General features: G+C 41.9%; 1 protein-coding gene across 1 annotated transcript; it reads right to left on the reverse strand.

Moving 5' to 3' along the window:
- Positions 1-8065: 8065 nt before the first annotated feature.
- Positions 8066-10515, reverse strand: LOC117866630 (cysteine-rich receptor-like protein kinase 6). The gene is made up of 7 exons (XM_034750908.2): positions 10355-10515; positions 9959-10146; positions 9612-9873; positions 9212-9443; positions 8976-9126; positions 8691-8882; positions 8066-8318 (listed from the first exon to the last, which is right to left on the reverse strand). The coding sequence occupies exons 2-7, from the start codon at positions 10094-10096 to the stop codon at positions 8304-8306; spliced, it is 990 nt and encodes a 329-aa protein (XP_034606799.1). The 5' UTR covers positions 10097-10146; positions 10355-10515; the 3' UTR covers positions 8066-8303.
- Between the last annotated feature and the right edge of the window lie 6322 nt (positions 10516-16837).

The following is a 16837-nucleotide window of genomic DNA, read 5'->3' on the forward strand; positions in this document are numbered from 1 at the left end:
TTTGGAAACCCAAAACAAATGGCTCCTAAGTAAATGGCTTTTCAAACTTCTTAATGGGGATGAAATCTGGCAATAAATCCCAAAAAATAAATATTTAGGCTTCAAAACAATCTCTCAGATAGAGAAAAAACGAGGAGACTCGCATTTTTATAGGGTTAATGAAGGTCAAAGAAGACTTCCTTAATTATGTAACCTTTAAATTGCAAAATGAGGAATAAATAATTTTTTGGAAGATAAGTGGCTAGGAAATACAAGATTTAGTGAGCAATACCCAACACTATACAACCTGGTAATTAGGAAGCATGACACCATAAAAAAGTCATGGCTTCAATCTCCCTTGACATTTCCTTCAGGAGAGCTCTAAGGCGGAATAGTCTTATGAATTGGCATGAGTTGGTGACTCGGACTGCAAGTGTCCAGGTTGTGGACCAACCAGACATGTTCATTTGGTCATTAAATAAAAATAGACTCTTCTCTGTTTAATCAATGTAAGAGCAAACTGGATGTAAGGATTCTTCCCAGTAATAAATTCTTACGGAAATTAAAATTTCCCCTTTAAACTTGAAGTTTTCCTACGGCTCTTTCACTGACGGGTTATTCTTACTAAAGATAACTTAGCTAGATGGAATTAGCATGGAAATAAGAAATGCTGGTACTGTAGTAATAACGAGACTATACAACATCTCTTCTTTGAGTGCCACATGGCTAGGTTGATTTGGAGAATAATTCATTCCACACCTTTGGCTTAGAAAGCCAAATAATGCTAGGATCATGACTAAAGGGGTAAGGTGGAAAGAAAGGAATCTAATTCTAACCGGAGTAAGCGTTGTTTGTTGGACCTTATGGCTAAGTAGAAATGACATTATTTTAATAAAGTAGATAAATAAACTTGGCCGTAGGTTCTTTTCAAAGCTACTCACTGGATCAGATTTTGGGCCTTATTTACAGAAGGTGGAGGATTGAGACACTATATGTAACGCCCGCAGAAATCACTAACTAAATTCACCCGTTAAAAAACTATCTTTAAAACCTTTTACCGCTGAGCTCCCGAAATTCAGAAACCTCCCAGGCGATTTCGCCGTCCCAGTACCTATGCCGACCCCCACCTGCCCTTTTATCCGTGCCCGTAATTCTCGCCGCGTGCCGTTGTCAGACGCCGCGCGCGTGCTCCGACCGCGTGCCGCGATCGCCGCCGGTCCCTCTCTTTTTCTTCCTCTTTTCCCCTCCCCTTTTTCCTTTCTTTTTCCTTACTCCTTCTTCCTCTTTCTTCTTTCTTCCTCCTTCCTTCTTCTCTCTCCTTCTCTTCCTTCTTCCTGGCGCCACGCCGCCCAGCCTCGCGCGCCAGGGGCACGCCGCCCGGCCTCACACGCCAGGGGCCCGCCGCCCGGCGCCACCACGCTGCCCCTCGGGCCGTGCGCCCGACCCAGGCCCCGGTTGCCTGCGCCACCCGCTCCGGCGTCCGGCCGCCCCGGCCCCGCGTGCCGTCCCCTCCACGCCGGCCTCTTCGGCCCCGCGCCACGCCTCCCGCTGCCGGCCCCTACCCCCCTCCTCTCTCGCCCGGCACGGCACCGGTGCCGTGCCGGCCATCGCCGGCCGCCGCCCGGACCCCCACCTCCCGCACGCCTTGGACCGCCCCTCGCCGGCCTATAAAAAGGGGGCGAACGCCCCGGCCACCACCACCACAACCGCCGCATCATCCGCCGTCGCCTCCCTGCACAACCGCCGCCGCATCCCCGCCGCCGGCCACTTCCCTCCCTCTCTCTTCCTCTGGTTCCTGGAAGAAGAAAGGGCAAAGTTCCTAAGAATTCCGATCTAACCCCCAAGTTTCTCCAAATTACACATAGGCCCCCCACCTCCGAAAATAATTGCAAACAGGTCCCTGATTTATTATAAATCAGCCCTAAACCTCCGTTTAAGCCCCTAATCCGTGTTTAACCCATCATTTCATGCGCCAAACTCCCTCCAATTAATCCCAAATTTCACCACCTCATCCTCTGGGATACTTTCACCGATCCATACCCAAAATTCCCAGAAATAATCTTTCTACCTATTTTCCGTTCACGTTTCCTGTCCGGAGCTCACGGTTAAAAACCGTTTCCTTTTTATTTATTTGTGTGTCTGTTTGTGTGTGCCGTAGATCGCGGATTGCACGAGGAGGAGCCCGAGGAGGAGTGTGATCGCGAGCCCGAGCCCGAGGACCAGTACCGCGAGCCGGAACTCCCGGAAGGCTTTGAAGACGGCAAGTCCAATCTCACCCTTTGATGCATACTTAATACCTAGTTTTTCAAACACAACCTATTGGCCTGTTTTACAAAATGCATATTATTTCATCGCAAGAGATGGTTGGATAGCCACCCCTTGATTGTTATGAACATTCCTTGGTGTCCTATGCTTATCTCTAAATATGACTCGCTCTGTTTAGATGATAATCACTGCTAGAACGCTTAGGAATTTGTTACTCAACTACAATCATTATTTCAATGGTGTATTCGGAAAATAAGTGTGTGTGTGTCCACGCAAGAGAAATGACTTTTGGGTTGGGGGAAAAAGGATGTGTAGACGGAATGGATGGGTGTTCCTTGTGTGGGATGCCATGTTGTTGTGCTCGTACCTTGGTGGTTGAGCAATGTCGGGAGATATCCATCCTGTCGTGGTTAAGGACCGAGTTGATGTGTCATCTTGCCTAATTCCACTATCGTGCAACCACTCGACCGTTGTATGGGCAACGGCTTAGCATAAATCCCACTAGCTGGACTGTTAGTCCTCAGGGGTGCTGGTGAGCAACGGGAACCCATGGAAAAGGAGTAAGATCTTGGTGACTTAGGTCCCGGTTACGGTCTCATGGACGAGCCGTGAACCCCTTGGGTGTTTTCCGCGAGGGCTAGCTGGTCTTAGCTAAGGTGGGTAATGGCTTTGTTAGGATCCGTACCGTCACTAAGGTGATCGTGCTGCGGTACCCTACTTGTGGGGAAAGTGTACACCCTCTGCAGAGTTAAAACCTATCCGGGTAGCCGTGTCCACGGCATTGGACGAGTTACGGCTTGGTCACATAACTAGCAATTGGGCAAGGATGTCAGGTGTGTGTGTGTGGGATTTTGAAGAGTCCGGCGGTTGTGCCGTACGCTATGACGGATGGGGAGTCCGATAGCGATAAAAACTTGGATCCTTTGTGAAGGATCCACCCCACTCAATGTTTCGGGTATTAAAGGAAAACTTTACAAAAATCCCCTTTTTGGAACGACCCCCTGCATGTGTTAAAATTCAACGTTTCCGCAAATAAACTCTAGCCTATCCTTGTTATACTTGTGCATAAACTGCTTGTATCCCCTCCGTGGATGGGGTTGGACTTGTTGAGTACGTTAGTACTCACCCTTGCTTCATTGCTACAGAGGAGGACCCGGATTTCGTCGACGAGGACCTCGAGTAGAGGTTGTGTCCGCACCCGACGCTGCCTGTGGTGTTGGCCTGCCCAAGATGCTGCTGCTGCCGTGTAGTCCCGAGTGCTGTCTTTTGGCAGTCGCTTGGTTAGCCGCCGTTATTTATTTACTGTTTATCGCTGCGTGGCTTTCACGCCCACTCCCTCGGGAGTTGTACGGTAACTGAATTATCTGTCGAATAAATGTGTTATCAGCCTCCTGGGACTGATATTTGTATCACATTTAGTCTCTACTTATGTGGGGACGCTTCACTATACCAGGATCTTGTCTAGCTTTGGAGACCACGGCAATGGAGATTTTCGCAAAGAACGGGTGACGGTTTAGTAATAGGCCTAGAAGCTCGTTACCTTGATCTTTGCTCTTTCCTTCATTTGTGGTTCCTTCTATTACATTGGATATATTATACCGTGACGTAGAGGTCGGGATATTGAACTATTTCTTTATCTTAAAAAAAATAATTTTGACACAATGATGATTGCTAGTACCACGGAATGGAACTGTACTAGAAATCACCGTTGGTCTGTTGCCACTGTCAAGCTAAAACAGAGCGAGCCTGTTCAATTGGACTTATAAGTCGGCTGAAAAGTTGAAACGACTGATTTGTTGTGAGAGAAAAATACTGTTCGGTAGCTGATAAGCTAGCTGATAAGCTGAAGCGAACAGGCTGGCTCAAAGGTGAATCAGTTTGGGCAATATTCTTTTATTCGGCTCATGTATTTTGCGAGGATGCTTAAATTTGATTTAAAGTACACTCCTAGGATAAGATACGAGGACGTGACTTTCCATCAGTACTTGACTGTCACCTAGTCTAGAGGAACTCAAAAACTCCCTTAAATTACTTCTAATACTTTAATTAGGGAGAAATGGAAAAAAAAAGCTCCAATAGCTCCCCCAAAGATATGCAAAAATACAACAATACGAAATCTGAATCCGTCGCTCTGCAAATTTTCGCGAGCTTTCTCCTCCCCAATCGCTCCATTGCTACGGGTGGCGAGCGCCAAAAGTTTGAGAATTAGCATGTTTTGAAATATTGGAAGCTAGTTATTGGAGATCTATCGTGGGATGATTTAATTTTGGGGAAAACAACTTTTGGAAGAGTCTCCGATACATAGTTTTGGGGAAGATTTTTGAGGAAACTCTCGGAGTTGGAGTTGGTCTAAGAGTAAACTTTACGGGCCATCTCCAAACTCTTATGCAAACTGCATTTTGACTCTAATCTATTTCAAATGGATCAGGTCCAAAAATCAACTACGACACGGGCTTAGATCCGACGTGGATCGTCAAGCGTGGCTAGGATTGTCAAAACGTGCACGTGGATTTAAGCTCATAGCCCCCCAAGACGACTTCATTCTCCACTTCTCATGACTCCTTGGTGCCACCAAAGGCCCAGTGCACTCGGGAGCACCATGCTGAATCCATGGCCGTGTTTGTGACTGATTTGGACTTTGGATGACTCACTTTAATACATTAGGGAGCTAAAAATATTATCAAAATATAATTAAAAATATATTCTGAGAGTCAGGGGGCCTAGATCAAAACATCAAAATTTTATTTAGAACATCATGAAATTAGCACGGTGTTCGTCCAATATTTTGTGAAATCATATAGATGATATAAAATACAAGGCTAGGATTAAGTGACTTTGTTAGCTTCAGGAGGTCATCAGTTAGAGCAGATGTTCCTCAAGATGCTGCTGAAGCTATTGGGCCTTGCAAGAGTTCTCGGGAGCTCCTATCAGACTTGTGGAAGCTGATTAAGCTTCATTATTTTAAAACCCATTAGATCAAAATTAAAAGTCTAAATCAATATTTCAATAGACTAGATTCAACATTCTCTAAAAATATAGATCAAAATTTTATAAGAAGTACTTCATACAATATTTTTCACTGTCTATTTCATCATCTTCATAAAATGGATCCAACATTTTTCAAAATAAAATAAAAAATTCAAAAAAAATATTATTTTTGATCTTCTTCTTCGACAATGGTAGGGGTAGCGGCACACGGGGCGAGGTAGTGTGGCTGGCACACGCGAGCAGGGATGTCAATGGGGCCGATAGATATGGGCATTGGCGTTCATGGGTGACGCCGCAGCTAGGGGCCAATGATGCTGGTGAGCGGGGTTACAGGTGGGAGATCTTTTACGATAAACAATGCTAGGTTATACTAGCAATATTAATTGTATACTACTGAAAACTTCACATGTGGTATAGTTAGTATATGAGTAGTATATGCATTACAAGGGTATCATGGGAAAAGAACACAAATGGTATCATTATAATATTTTTTTACACTAGCAAAATGTCTATAAGATCATTTTATTTGGAATCTCACTTTTTAATATAATAATTACTAAATTACCCATAATGATGTGGACATTCCACCGGCTACACAAGACCATGCATTGGGTACACAAGAACATGTGTATGAAGGACCAATTACACGTAGCCGTGCTAAGAAACTCCAACAAGAGGTGCATGCTTTCCTTGTTGAAATTAACTTCAACATACCTAAGAATTTTATACTACCTAAATCCTTTACATTGGTTATGATTAGGTTTACTCATGAAGATGTGGGTATTGCACCACATGGAGACGAAATGCAACAATCAGATCAAACCACAAGAAACATGGAGACGAAACGCAACAATCAGATCAAACCACAAGAAACGGACTAAAAGTTATGTTTGGATACGTTCAGACCAACATGATGAAGCTAAAAGTTCGGATTGTCTCAGTTTTGATTAGTTTGAACATACATAATGAATCGACCATGACTCTTCATTCCCAATGTCTCTGGAGGTCCATGAGTACTTGATGGAACGGGTTTGAAATCTAGTTTTCAATGCAACAAACTGCATATCATTTGGACTTCTCAATAAAGAGTTATGACCAATTTAGTGAAAACTGCATAGAAGCTAAGAAGACACGTGTGAACCGAAGGAGTCACCTCGTAAATGCTTTACCACATGGCCTTCCACCTTGCAACGTGGAGATTTTAATTCATACCTATTTTGGGAGGGTTGTTCCATAGTATACATAACCCCTATACGCTGCTAGAAAAAGAAGTTGAATTTTGATGAATAGATAAGCACGTATGGTTTTGCAGCTGAGCTGCTAAGTGCCTTGCACATCCTTATTTTTCCTTGTTCTTCATGGATTTGTGAAGAGATCTCTCTGAGGTCCCCTACTTTGTGTTCTACGGTTTCCAATTAGGCTGCATAGTTTTGTGTGGATTAGTCCCGAATTGTGATTTTGCGGTCATTCGGTGATTGAGTCGAAGTCTTCAAGGTTTTGGTGCCTCTCACCCCGACTCTTGGTCGCATCCAACCTTGGTTGGTATAATGCTACCCCGGATCGTGGTTTTGTGCTCGTTCGGAGATCGAGTTGGAGTTCTCTTTGGTGCCTCTCTCCTTGTCACTTGTCGCATCCAAGCTTTGTCAGGCATAAAGCTGCTTACCTAATTATCTTTGCTACGGAACCTACTGTGATGAAAATTAAGCCATCCTAATGATCTTTTTTTTAACGGCCCTATCACATAATAATGAACGGTTATACCATTAAGTAATAGTATTGTGTAGCAGGCCATGGCCATGGCACGCATGCGAGAAGCAGCAGCGGAGCGGATGGCGGTGGCGATGGTTCGAGCGTATAGTGTGCTAGGGCTGAAGGAAGATGGATTAGCATCTGACGGATGATGTTGCCTACACAAATCTCGAACAATGGAATCCGAATAAGAAAAAAAAATACAAAGTTATATAGGATTTCTGGTTCGCAGGCTGGCCAAGTGATCACTAGAGTGTCAAACCCACAACGGGCTTAAGCCCAATCGTAATTAACTAGTCAATGTACTAGCTGAACTATGTCTACCGAAGGAGAGGGCAACAAATTTGTAACTGAATTCATCTTCATTCCCAAACAATCATTCCTCCGCCCTCTACGTGCTCTTGCTACATCTACAGACTAAAAAGGAGCAGGAACAGGGAACACAATTGTCAAAGGGCGGCAGCTACATATAGGAGCTCCTTAACGCCAAATATTAGCAGACATCTGGGAGCTTTGCGCCGCCTTCTGTGAGTTCAACAAGCCATTCTGATTTGACCGAGGCAAGCTTTGTTCGGCGACATTGGGGCTAAAAGTATCCCGAATGCACCGCAGACAGCCAGACACACTCGGCTCATCTACTGACGCTTTGATCACTCTTCAAGTTGAGATGTTAATTCCCCAAATGCCATTTTTTAGATAATGGAAGAAAATTCCGGCTTCAACCTCCTAAAAGATTCCCCAAATGCCTAATCAACTGATCACATTTGATCTCAACATTTGAGAATATACTGCGATTTTGGAGCAGGGGAATATGCACACGGTCAATCTGAAAACATTTGAGAACATAACGGCTATCCCCTCTCAACCTAACGCCTGTGGCTACCATGTATTCGAAACAGGGGACTGGTTAGTTGTCTGTTGGTGGTAGATGCATGGTTGGGGAGGGAAGAGTAGGAGAGTCAGGTGTGGAAGTGGAAGAGAAAGCAGAGCCTGGATCCTGGAATGTAAATTGGGTTCGTTTTAATCTGATCTCATATGCTCAAACATAATGTGGAATACCGAAAAAATTTCCACCCCAAGTCCAGAAAAAAAGTAGCAAATTTTTCCATGCAGCAAAGGTACATAAATTCTACTTTAAGATGAGATCAACAGAGGCAGAAGTACTCCGATGATGCAGTGTACGTTGTTGCCAGTAAGAGAGAAATTTAACGAAGGATCTCAATTAGTTCTGAAGAAAATTAGTGCCGTCTACAGATCATACAGCAGGTTTGACTTCATCTTGGACATCGATTTCTCTTTGGAAAGACCATGTTTCATGGATGCTAGGAAGGGGGGACCTGAAATTTCATATAGCATGTTAAATTAGCACCACAGGGAAATAGAATAAACTCTAGATTCTACCGATATATGGGTATTTGAGATAAAATCTTATTTGAAAATCGATGCCAACCAGTTATTTATGCTATGCATTGGTAGATCTGTTTCAAAGGGATCTTTAGTTTAGGTAGAATCTAGTTTGGACTGTAAAGGAGTGCCATTGCAGGTGAAAAAAATCATGAAAGCATCCAGACATTGACTCAACTTATTTGATGATGTTCCAAGTGTAATAATCCAGGAAATTCTATTTGCTTTAGTTGTCAGTCTTTGCAAAAAAAAACTAGATGTTCTGAACAGAGATCATCAATGTGACAATGACTCAGTGTTCATACCTGGTCAAATATTGGTACACGTTTGCCATTGAGCTTATCAACAATATCCACTATGGAAGGCCTCTTGTTCCGATCAGCTTCCACACACATTAGCCCAATTACAATGCATGTTTTTACTTGCTGGAGGCCATTTGGATCTAGTGATGGGTACTTGTATATTATTTGCTCCTCTGTCTTCCAATTTTGATGTACCTACATGGTTGGATATAATCCTTAGTGATAATGTATTAACTTAATGCATGGAAAGATTCTAAAACAGATGTTTCAAGTTTCAAGTCATCTTACCCTGTCAACAAATTTTCTTGCAGATTTGTCGTCAGAAACTGAACTGTTCTTCTCTCCGGTCGTGATCTCAAGAATAAGCATGCCTAAACTATATATGTCCGACATGGTGGAGATTTCACCTCTGTATAGATATTCCGGAGCTATGTACCCACTGCAAGGGTTTATTAAATAAACAAATGGAATTTATCTATAATAATAAGGAATAATCATATATTTCACAGTTTGTTTCAGCTTACTTATGTCCCTTGACATTGACTGTGTACATCCGGGTCTGCTCTTGGCCAAAAAGTCTTGAGAGGCCAAAATCGGCAATCTTTGGCACCCAGTTATCATCCAACCATATAGAGTTAGGCACAAGATTCATATGAATAAGGGGGCCATCCAATTCCTTATGAAGGAAATGTAAACCCTGGCAGATTCCCTTAACTATTTGGAATTGCGTGTCCCAGTTAATGGATCTAGTGTCCGCTGAAGTAAGAAGTAAAGAAAGTACAGTGAACTGTAAGTATTCTAAGATAGTAGTCTCCAAGAGTGCGTATTGCTGAGAAAATAAGAATCACTCTTTTGACAATTGTATATATCTCTTGAATACTAATAGTAGAGAGATAGAAATGTGCTGGATAGTGCATTGCATACCATAAAGATACTTGTCGAGGGTTCCGTTTGGTAGATATTTATAGCACAGACAGCTTTCGACCATGTCTACAATCACATATCTTCCATTATGCTGAACCACTTTCTTTTGTGCTTCATGGCAGTAGCCAACCAACTGTACAATATTGTCGTGCTGAAGTACCATAAGATTTGTAACCTCGGTATCAAATGTTTTGCCAGGTGCCACTGGGGCGTTTTCAGCCAGCCTCTTCACAGCAATCGTGCCCCCTTCTGGCAGAACCCCCTGTTTTAATCTCCATGGGTCATTAGTGCAAAGTGTTTTTGTTTGGAAGAATTTGATGTTTAAATGACGGGGCTCAGTCATTTACCTTGTAAACTATTCCAAATACAGAACGGCCGAGTTCTCGCCCAGCGGCGAAATCGCTGGTAATTTCCTTCATAAAGGTCGCAGGTAGTTCTTTTGGTAATGTACTTACTAGGCTCTGCTGGCTCTGTAGGTTAGCCATTTCTGATGACTGATGCAGGTACGGATCTGCGCTTCTATAAATCGAGGCTTCTGATGTACCCAAACAAGCAAGAAAATTTGTTAAAAGACACACTCAGAGAGCGAGAACAAGATTGTTTCTAAAACATTTGAATGGTATCATGCTTCTCTGCTTTTAGACTGATAAGGTGAAAAGGGGGACTGAATGCACACAGACAGCTTAAACCACAGGAGTAAGTGAAATAACTTCAGAAATAAACAGCTTGTTAGAAGCACTGACCTGGAGAAGAACACTTGAAGGATCCTAGCTTCAGGGAAGGATCCTGGAGAAGCAGAATGCAGGCGCATGAGGCTGCGAGATAGATGCCTCCATTATTGCTGCAGAGAATATAAAGAAGCACACAGGCTAGGTCCCAACCGCGTAGACAAAGACAAGTTGACTTGACCCAAGCTGCCCTGTCCAATGAGATTCTGAGCGTGTGGTCACAAGGTTGGAAAAGGCTGGGCAAGAAGTAGTATGAAACTTCCATTCATATGCACACTCATGTGAACGTCCCCAGCGATGATACCCTTGGCACAAAGAAAGGCATTTACAAAGTGCACGCTTGTTCAGTTAGAAAATTACGGTGATAAGCTTTGCAGACGGCTCATTAGTTAACACTAGGCCATCAACCCGTGCTCCCTCACGAGCTAATATTTTTAAAAGCTAATATATTTGAAAATTATTTAGCAAATTAAACTCTTCGCTAATAATTAAAATTATTTACCTACTACTCTCTCATTATTTCAATACTTCAACATAATACTTATATAGATGTGTATTTATCTTTATCCAGTTATGATTAATTTTTAATTAGTAATTACTCTATAATTAGACCCTGTAGATTGATTTTGAATTAGTAATTACCGTGAGGTTCAGGGAGCAAATCATCCTGCACCGTGTCAAGTACGACTTTAGACTAAGGGGGTGTTTGCCTGTCACATCGAATATTTAGATACTAATTAGGAGTATTAAACATAGGCTAATTACAAAACCAATTGCACAGATGGAGACTAATTTGCGAGATAAATCTATTAAGTCTAATTAGTCCATGATTTGATAATGTGATGCTACAGTAAACATGTGCTAATGATGGATTAATTAGGCTTAATAGATTCGTCTCGTGAATTAGCCTACATCTATGTAATTAGTTTTATAATTAGCTCATGTTTAATCCTCCTAATTAGCCTCCGAATATTTGATGTGACATAAATTTTAGTCGGGACTAAAGATCCAAACACCCAGACAATGGCTAAATATATAGTATTCTCTAACCTTTCTCTCTTTCCCCCCTGTTTCCCCTTCTAAGCATTCTTGTACATAAACTCTCTATTTTTAAAAGCAATAAAATGCTGTGGGGAGCTCCTTCACAGTTTCATGTAAAAAAGATTAAGGTTTAGGTTTTTACTTTAGGTCGTGGATAACTTAGATACACATTTATAATGATATTTTAAATTATGCTTCATAATGATATACATGATTAAATTCAATGAAGATTGTAGGTTACTTTAGATTATTTTTTATAATGCTAGTGATCAATAATTTAGATATAGTTTAGGGTTTATTTTAGAATATTTTGATAATGACAGTGATGGGTAATTTTTTAGAAAATATAATAGACCAATGACTATAATTATTAGAGTTTACAGGATCGATGTTTGATGTTTTTGATTTTTGCGAGAATTTCTAGGATTTGTATTTTTTCTAGCATGTCTAGTGAGAACCAATGCGGAGTCTCCTTTAAAAATAAAATAAGGCCAAATTGCTATAAAACTATTATCTTGTGCTGCCTCTTATTTGTTAAATATTCGAACACAATACTTATATAGATATATACTCATTTGATTGTGGTAGATTTTATTAGTAATTACTCTATAACTTTTTCATCCACATTTATAATCTTTAATTTTTCACTTTGCATCACATGTATGCGCTTGAATTTATTTAGAAATCTATATTCTAATCACATCCTCTATATCTTTATAAATGGTAACACACATCATGCATATATACCTTAATTATTAGATCATATACCAACAGTGCAAGAAATATACGATTTAAAATCACATATTAGTGTATATTTATAATCAAGGTGATTTGGATTTAAATTTAGGGTTACCTCATGTTATTTTTAATAATAACATATGTGGCTAATATAGATGCAAATTCAAGAGGTTAGTTTGATGTTATTTTCTAAGTTTAAGTGGTGGGCAATTTAGTTGAAATTTGGAGGGTTATTTTAAATTATTTTTATAATGGCATAAGTGGGTAATTTTGATGAAGATTAGGGGATTACTTTAGTTTATTTTATATAATGGTAGAGGTGGGTAATTTAGATATAGATTTAGGGGGTTACTTTAGGCTATTTTCATAATGGCATATGTGGGTAATTTTTTAGAAAACATAATAGATCGAATAGCTATGATGATTTGAGTCTACCGATTGATGGGGGCACCGCTAATTTATGCTCGCTCGGTAGATTGGCTCCATCTGGTCGTTCCCCGATAGGACCTTCCCTTTCCACTTCGGGTCTCACTGCCGGGCACCATTCCCCTCCTGCCACGCGCAGTCCGATAACCCTTTCGTGTGCACGTCTCCAACATGGTGTCACACCCGGTTTTAAATTACATGTGCGTCAGGATCAAGTTTAACACATGCAATGACTTCAGTAAATACCATCGATAGTGCCAAAACATAAAGATATTACATGACTTAAAGTCTTTAAATCAAATAACAAAACGAGTCTTTATTCTACCAGCAGAACTCCAATGACGACGATGACTCCACATGTAGTTGACTGGTGCCACACGTATACCTAGAATTCTTCAAAATCTCTAGGAATCTCCTCAAACTAGTCTTGATTTGAGTAGCGGTTTTAGCAAGGGTGAGTATACTTATGGTTGGTACTCAGCGAGCCTAGGGAATGTGTAGTGTAAGGTTACGCAAGGATAGGCTATGGTTTAACATCATGTTAGTATTTTAATTGGTTGGTCAAGTTTTATTAGCAATTACTAAGTATAAGTTTATACCACCCACGTTAAGCATGAACATAAATAAATAAAATAACAATAAATAACATCAATTTAATTTAACTTTGGATAAATTAATCATGTGAGGGTCCAGGCCGTTCTTGACCGTGAGCATGGCTGATCGATCAGTTTCAGACACTATACAGAGGTTGTACATCTTTACCCATAAGTCATGTCTCCCATGTCGCCCGGGTTTCGAAAGCCCTTAAAGACTTTCAAGGTGTGTGGCTAGGAATTCACTAAGAGGCCTTTACAAAGATTCCCTAATAAGTGGTAACCCGCTAAGGTTTCGGTGTCTGGCGTGCACAAATCGCCCTAATGGGTATAGTTTCTTAGCCAATCCCACTTCCCAAGAGGACCAGGTTATACAACGACTCAGTACCCCCTTTTGCCCTTTTGGTAAGATTACCCCAAACTAGAGTTTCTAATTAATTAGCCAAGACAGAGCCATATAGCCTTATGATTGAACTGTTTTCCCAGGTGGTCGCTCCGTGTTCCAATTAAGCATGGTGATCTTGTATTAATGAAAGGTATAGCATAGATAAAATGAGTTTAGTCATTGAGATTCATCAATACCACCATATCCAAGTTGAGCAACTAAGCAAGTACTACCCAACATAAAGTAAAACCCAAGTTGATCAAGGCATAAGGATAAAACTAGGCACACTTAGATAGGACCCATCATGTTTAATCATAAATGTGCATAGCAGTTGTATTCAACATAAAAGTAAATGTTGTGTAGGTTCAAATTGTGATCAAGGACATGACTTAACTTCCTGGACTGGCTCTTTCTGCTCAAAGTCCTCAAAAGGTTGGTCTTCGAATCCCTCAAACTGCGATCCTTCGATGCGCATCAAACAAGTACATACAAGCACACAAAAGAATAAAATAAGAAAACAATACACCAAACAATAGCAACATAGAAAAACAAGATCATAAAACTGTTCCATGCGTTAACACGAACTCATAGGCACAAGAATTGCTTAAAACAGATTTAAAACACTAAAGATATGAGCTAAACAAGATATAGGGGCTTATGTGTGAGAAAACTAAGCTTTCAGGGCTTAACTACGAGAAACCGAGGGCAAAAACATAATTAAGCCTATAAATAGAAGGTCTACCATGTAAAAAGACTAAATAGGACTTTGGGCACGATTTTGTAAAAGAGCAGGGGCTAAAACAGAAGAAAAAGAACTTAAGTCTAATTACTTTTGAACTGAGCTAGTTGTGAACATAAAAACTAAGAAATGCAGGGACTCTTCTGCAAAAGTGGCACGGCTGAGTCGGGTTTGACTTGGTTGACTGGTATCTGAATTTGGTCAGGAAAGATCCGAGCCGTTCGGATCGGATCGGACGACTGTGGAGGACTCTGGTGAAGGCAGCAGCACGCGGGCGGCGGAGGCGGGCGGCGCACGGTGACGCTACAGGGATAGCTTGCTGGAATCGCCTCGAATTTGAGCATCCGGCCACCGTTTGCAACAAGGTTTGGCTTGGGAGGAAGCTGGGAAGCTCACGAACACATCTACGGTGTCCTTGCGGTGGATTATGCGTCGGTGGGGGCACTATGCCTGGCGAGGCAGCTTGGTGGGGATGGGGCAAATTTAGCAAGCCTAAGCAATCGGAGAACTGCACGGGAGCGTTTGGGACTAGGTTCTCTAGCTTCCTTACCACCTCACCATGCTCCGGAGTCTACTCTGGTCATCGGGGAGCTTGAGGTGGAGGAGATTGATGGCAGCGGCTAGTGGCTAGGGTTAGCGAGCTCGGGTGACGGCGCTAGAGCTTGTGGCTTGGAGATTTTTCCAAAGGAGGTCGTGGAGGTGGTGGCGGTGATTATAAAGGCGGCTGGGGCCACTCCTTGGTGTGCGGGCCAAGTGTCGGGAGGTGGAGATGGATTAGGGTGCGGCTGTGGCTCGAAGCCAAGTTAGAGACGACGCCCTGGAAGGGATGACGGGTGGGGCCCGCACATCAGCGGCAAGAGGCGGGACGGGAATTGGGCCAAGCTAGCAAACGGGCTGGCCACTGGGCCGACGTGGCCGAGCAGGCTGCCAGCTAGGCGAGCTATAGAAGCTTGCTGAAGCTACGCTAGCCTGAAAAATTTGGCAGGCCGAAGGAAGATGAAGAAGAACTTTGCTATTTTTCAATAGATTCAAACTGGAAATTTGAACACAAACAAACAAAAATAATGCACCAGCATGAATGCAACAATGAAACCTATGATTTAATAATTAAATTTCAGAAATGCATTTAAATGCCTAGGAATCAAATAAAACCTTAGAAAGGTCCTTAAATCCTTAAACCACTCAACAAAATCTAGAAAATTCTAGCAAATTTTATTGAACTGCAACATGGGAAATTTAGGGTGTTACAAATTCTCAAGATTCAGATGGATTTGCAAAGAGCTGGGGAAATTTTAGCTTCAGTTCATCCTCTCTTTCCTAAGTTGCCTCATCCTCAGCATGGTGGCTTCACTACACCTTGCACATCCTAATCACTCTATTCCTGGTAACCCGTGCTAGAGTATCCAAGATTTTGATGGGATATTCAGTGTAGGTGAGATCATTCTTTACATTCAACTATTCCTTTGGAACTCATAGGCACTTCTTTAGTTGAGAGATATGGAACACATCATGCACATCTGAGAGTTGATTGGGTAACTCCAATTGATAATCTACTTCTCCCATTCTCTAAAACTTTGAAAGGTCCAATATAGCAAGGTGACAACTTGCCTTTAACCTTGAATCTGCACATGCCTCTGATAGGTGACACTTTAAGATATACATAATCACCTTCCTCAAAAGTCAATTATCTCATCCTAGTGTCCGCATAACTCTTTTGCATGGATTGAGCTGTCCTCAGGTTCTCTCTGATGATCTGAACATGACTTTCAACTTCCTGGATGATCTCTAGCCCAAATAACACTTTCAACATAAGGCAAACTCTTATCCTAACTACCTCCATGTTTAAGAGCACAAGCTCTCAACATATCCTCTAGAATTTGATTTGTCCTCTCAGTCTGTCCATCTGTTTGAGGATGATAAGCTGACCTGAAATTCAGCTTTGTATCCATGGATTCATGAAGCTTTTACCAGAAACAAGATGTGAACTGAGCCTCTATCTGACACTATCTTCTTGGGCACACCATGCAAACACACAATCCTTGACATATACAATTCTGCCAATCTAGCTCCAAAGTGAGTGGTCTTCATAGGAATAAAGTGAACTACTTTAGTCAAGCTGTCCACAATTACCCATATAGAGCCATAACCAGCTTGAGTACATGACAATCCCACTATGAAGTCCATAGTGATCTCTTCCCACTTCCATTATGTGACCTTTAGTGGTTGAAGCAATCCAGCAGGCCTTTGATGTTCAGCTTTGACCCTTTGGCATGTATCACACAAGGGTACATGCTTAGCAACATCTCTCTTCAACCCATACCACCAATACTTCTCCTTGAGGTCCTGGTACATCTTGGTACTGCCAGGATGGATAGAGTTGGCTGAATCATGAGTTTCCCTCAAGATGGTGTCTTTGAAATTTCCCACATCTGGCACACAAATCCTTTTTCTGAACTATATAGTCCCTTGGTCATCCTTTGTGAAATCTGGAGCTTTTCCCTCTTCCAAAAGTTCCTTGATTTCCTTGATCTTGGCATCCTCAAACTGTCTCTTTCGTATTTCCTGTTCCAGAGTAG

Source organism: Setaria viridis, chromosome 8, assembly GCF_005286985.2.
Source record: "Setaria viridis chromosome 8, Setaria_viridis_v4.0, whole genome shotgun sequence".
NCBI lineage: Eukaryota > Viridiplantae > Streptophyta > Magnoliopsida > Poales > Poaceae > Setaria > Setaria viridis.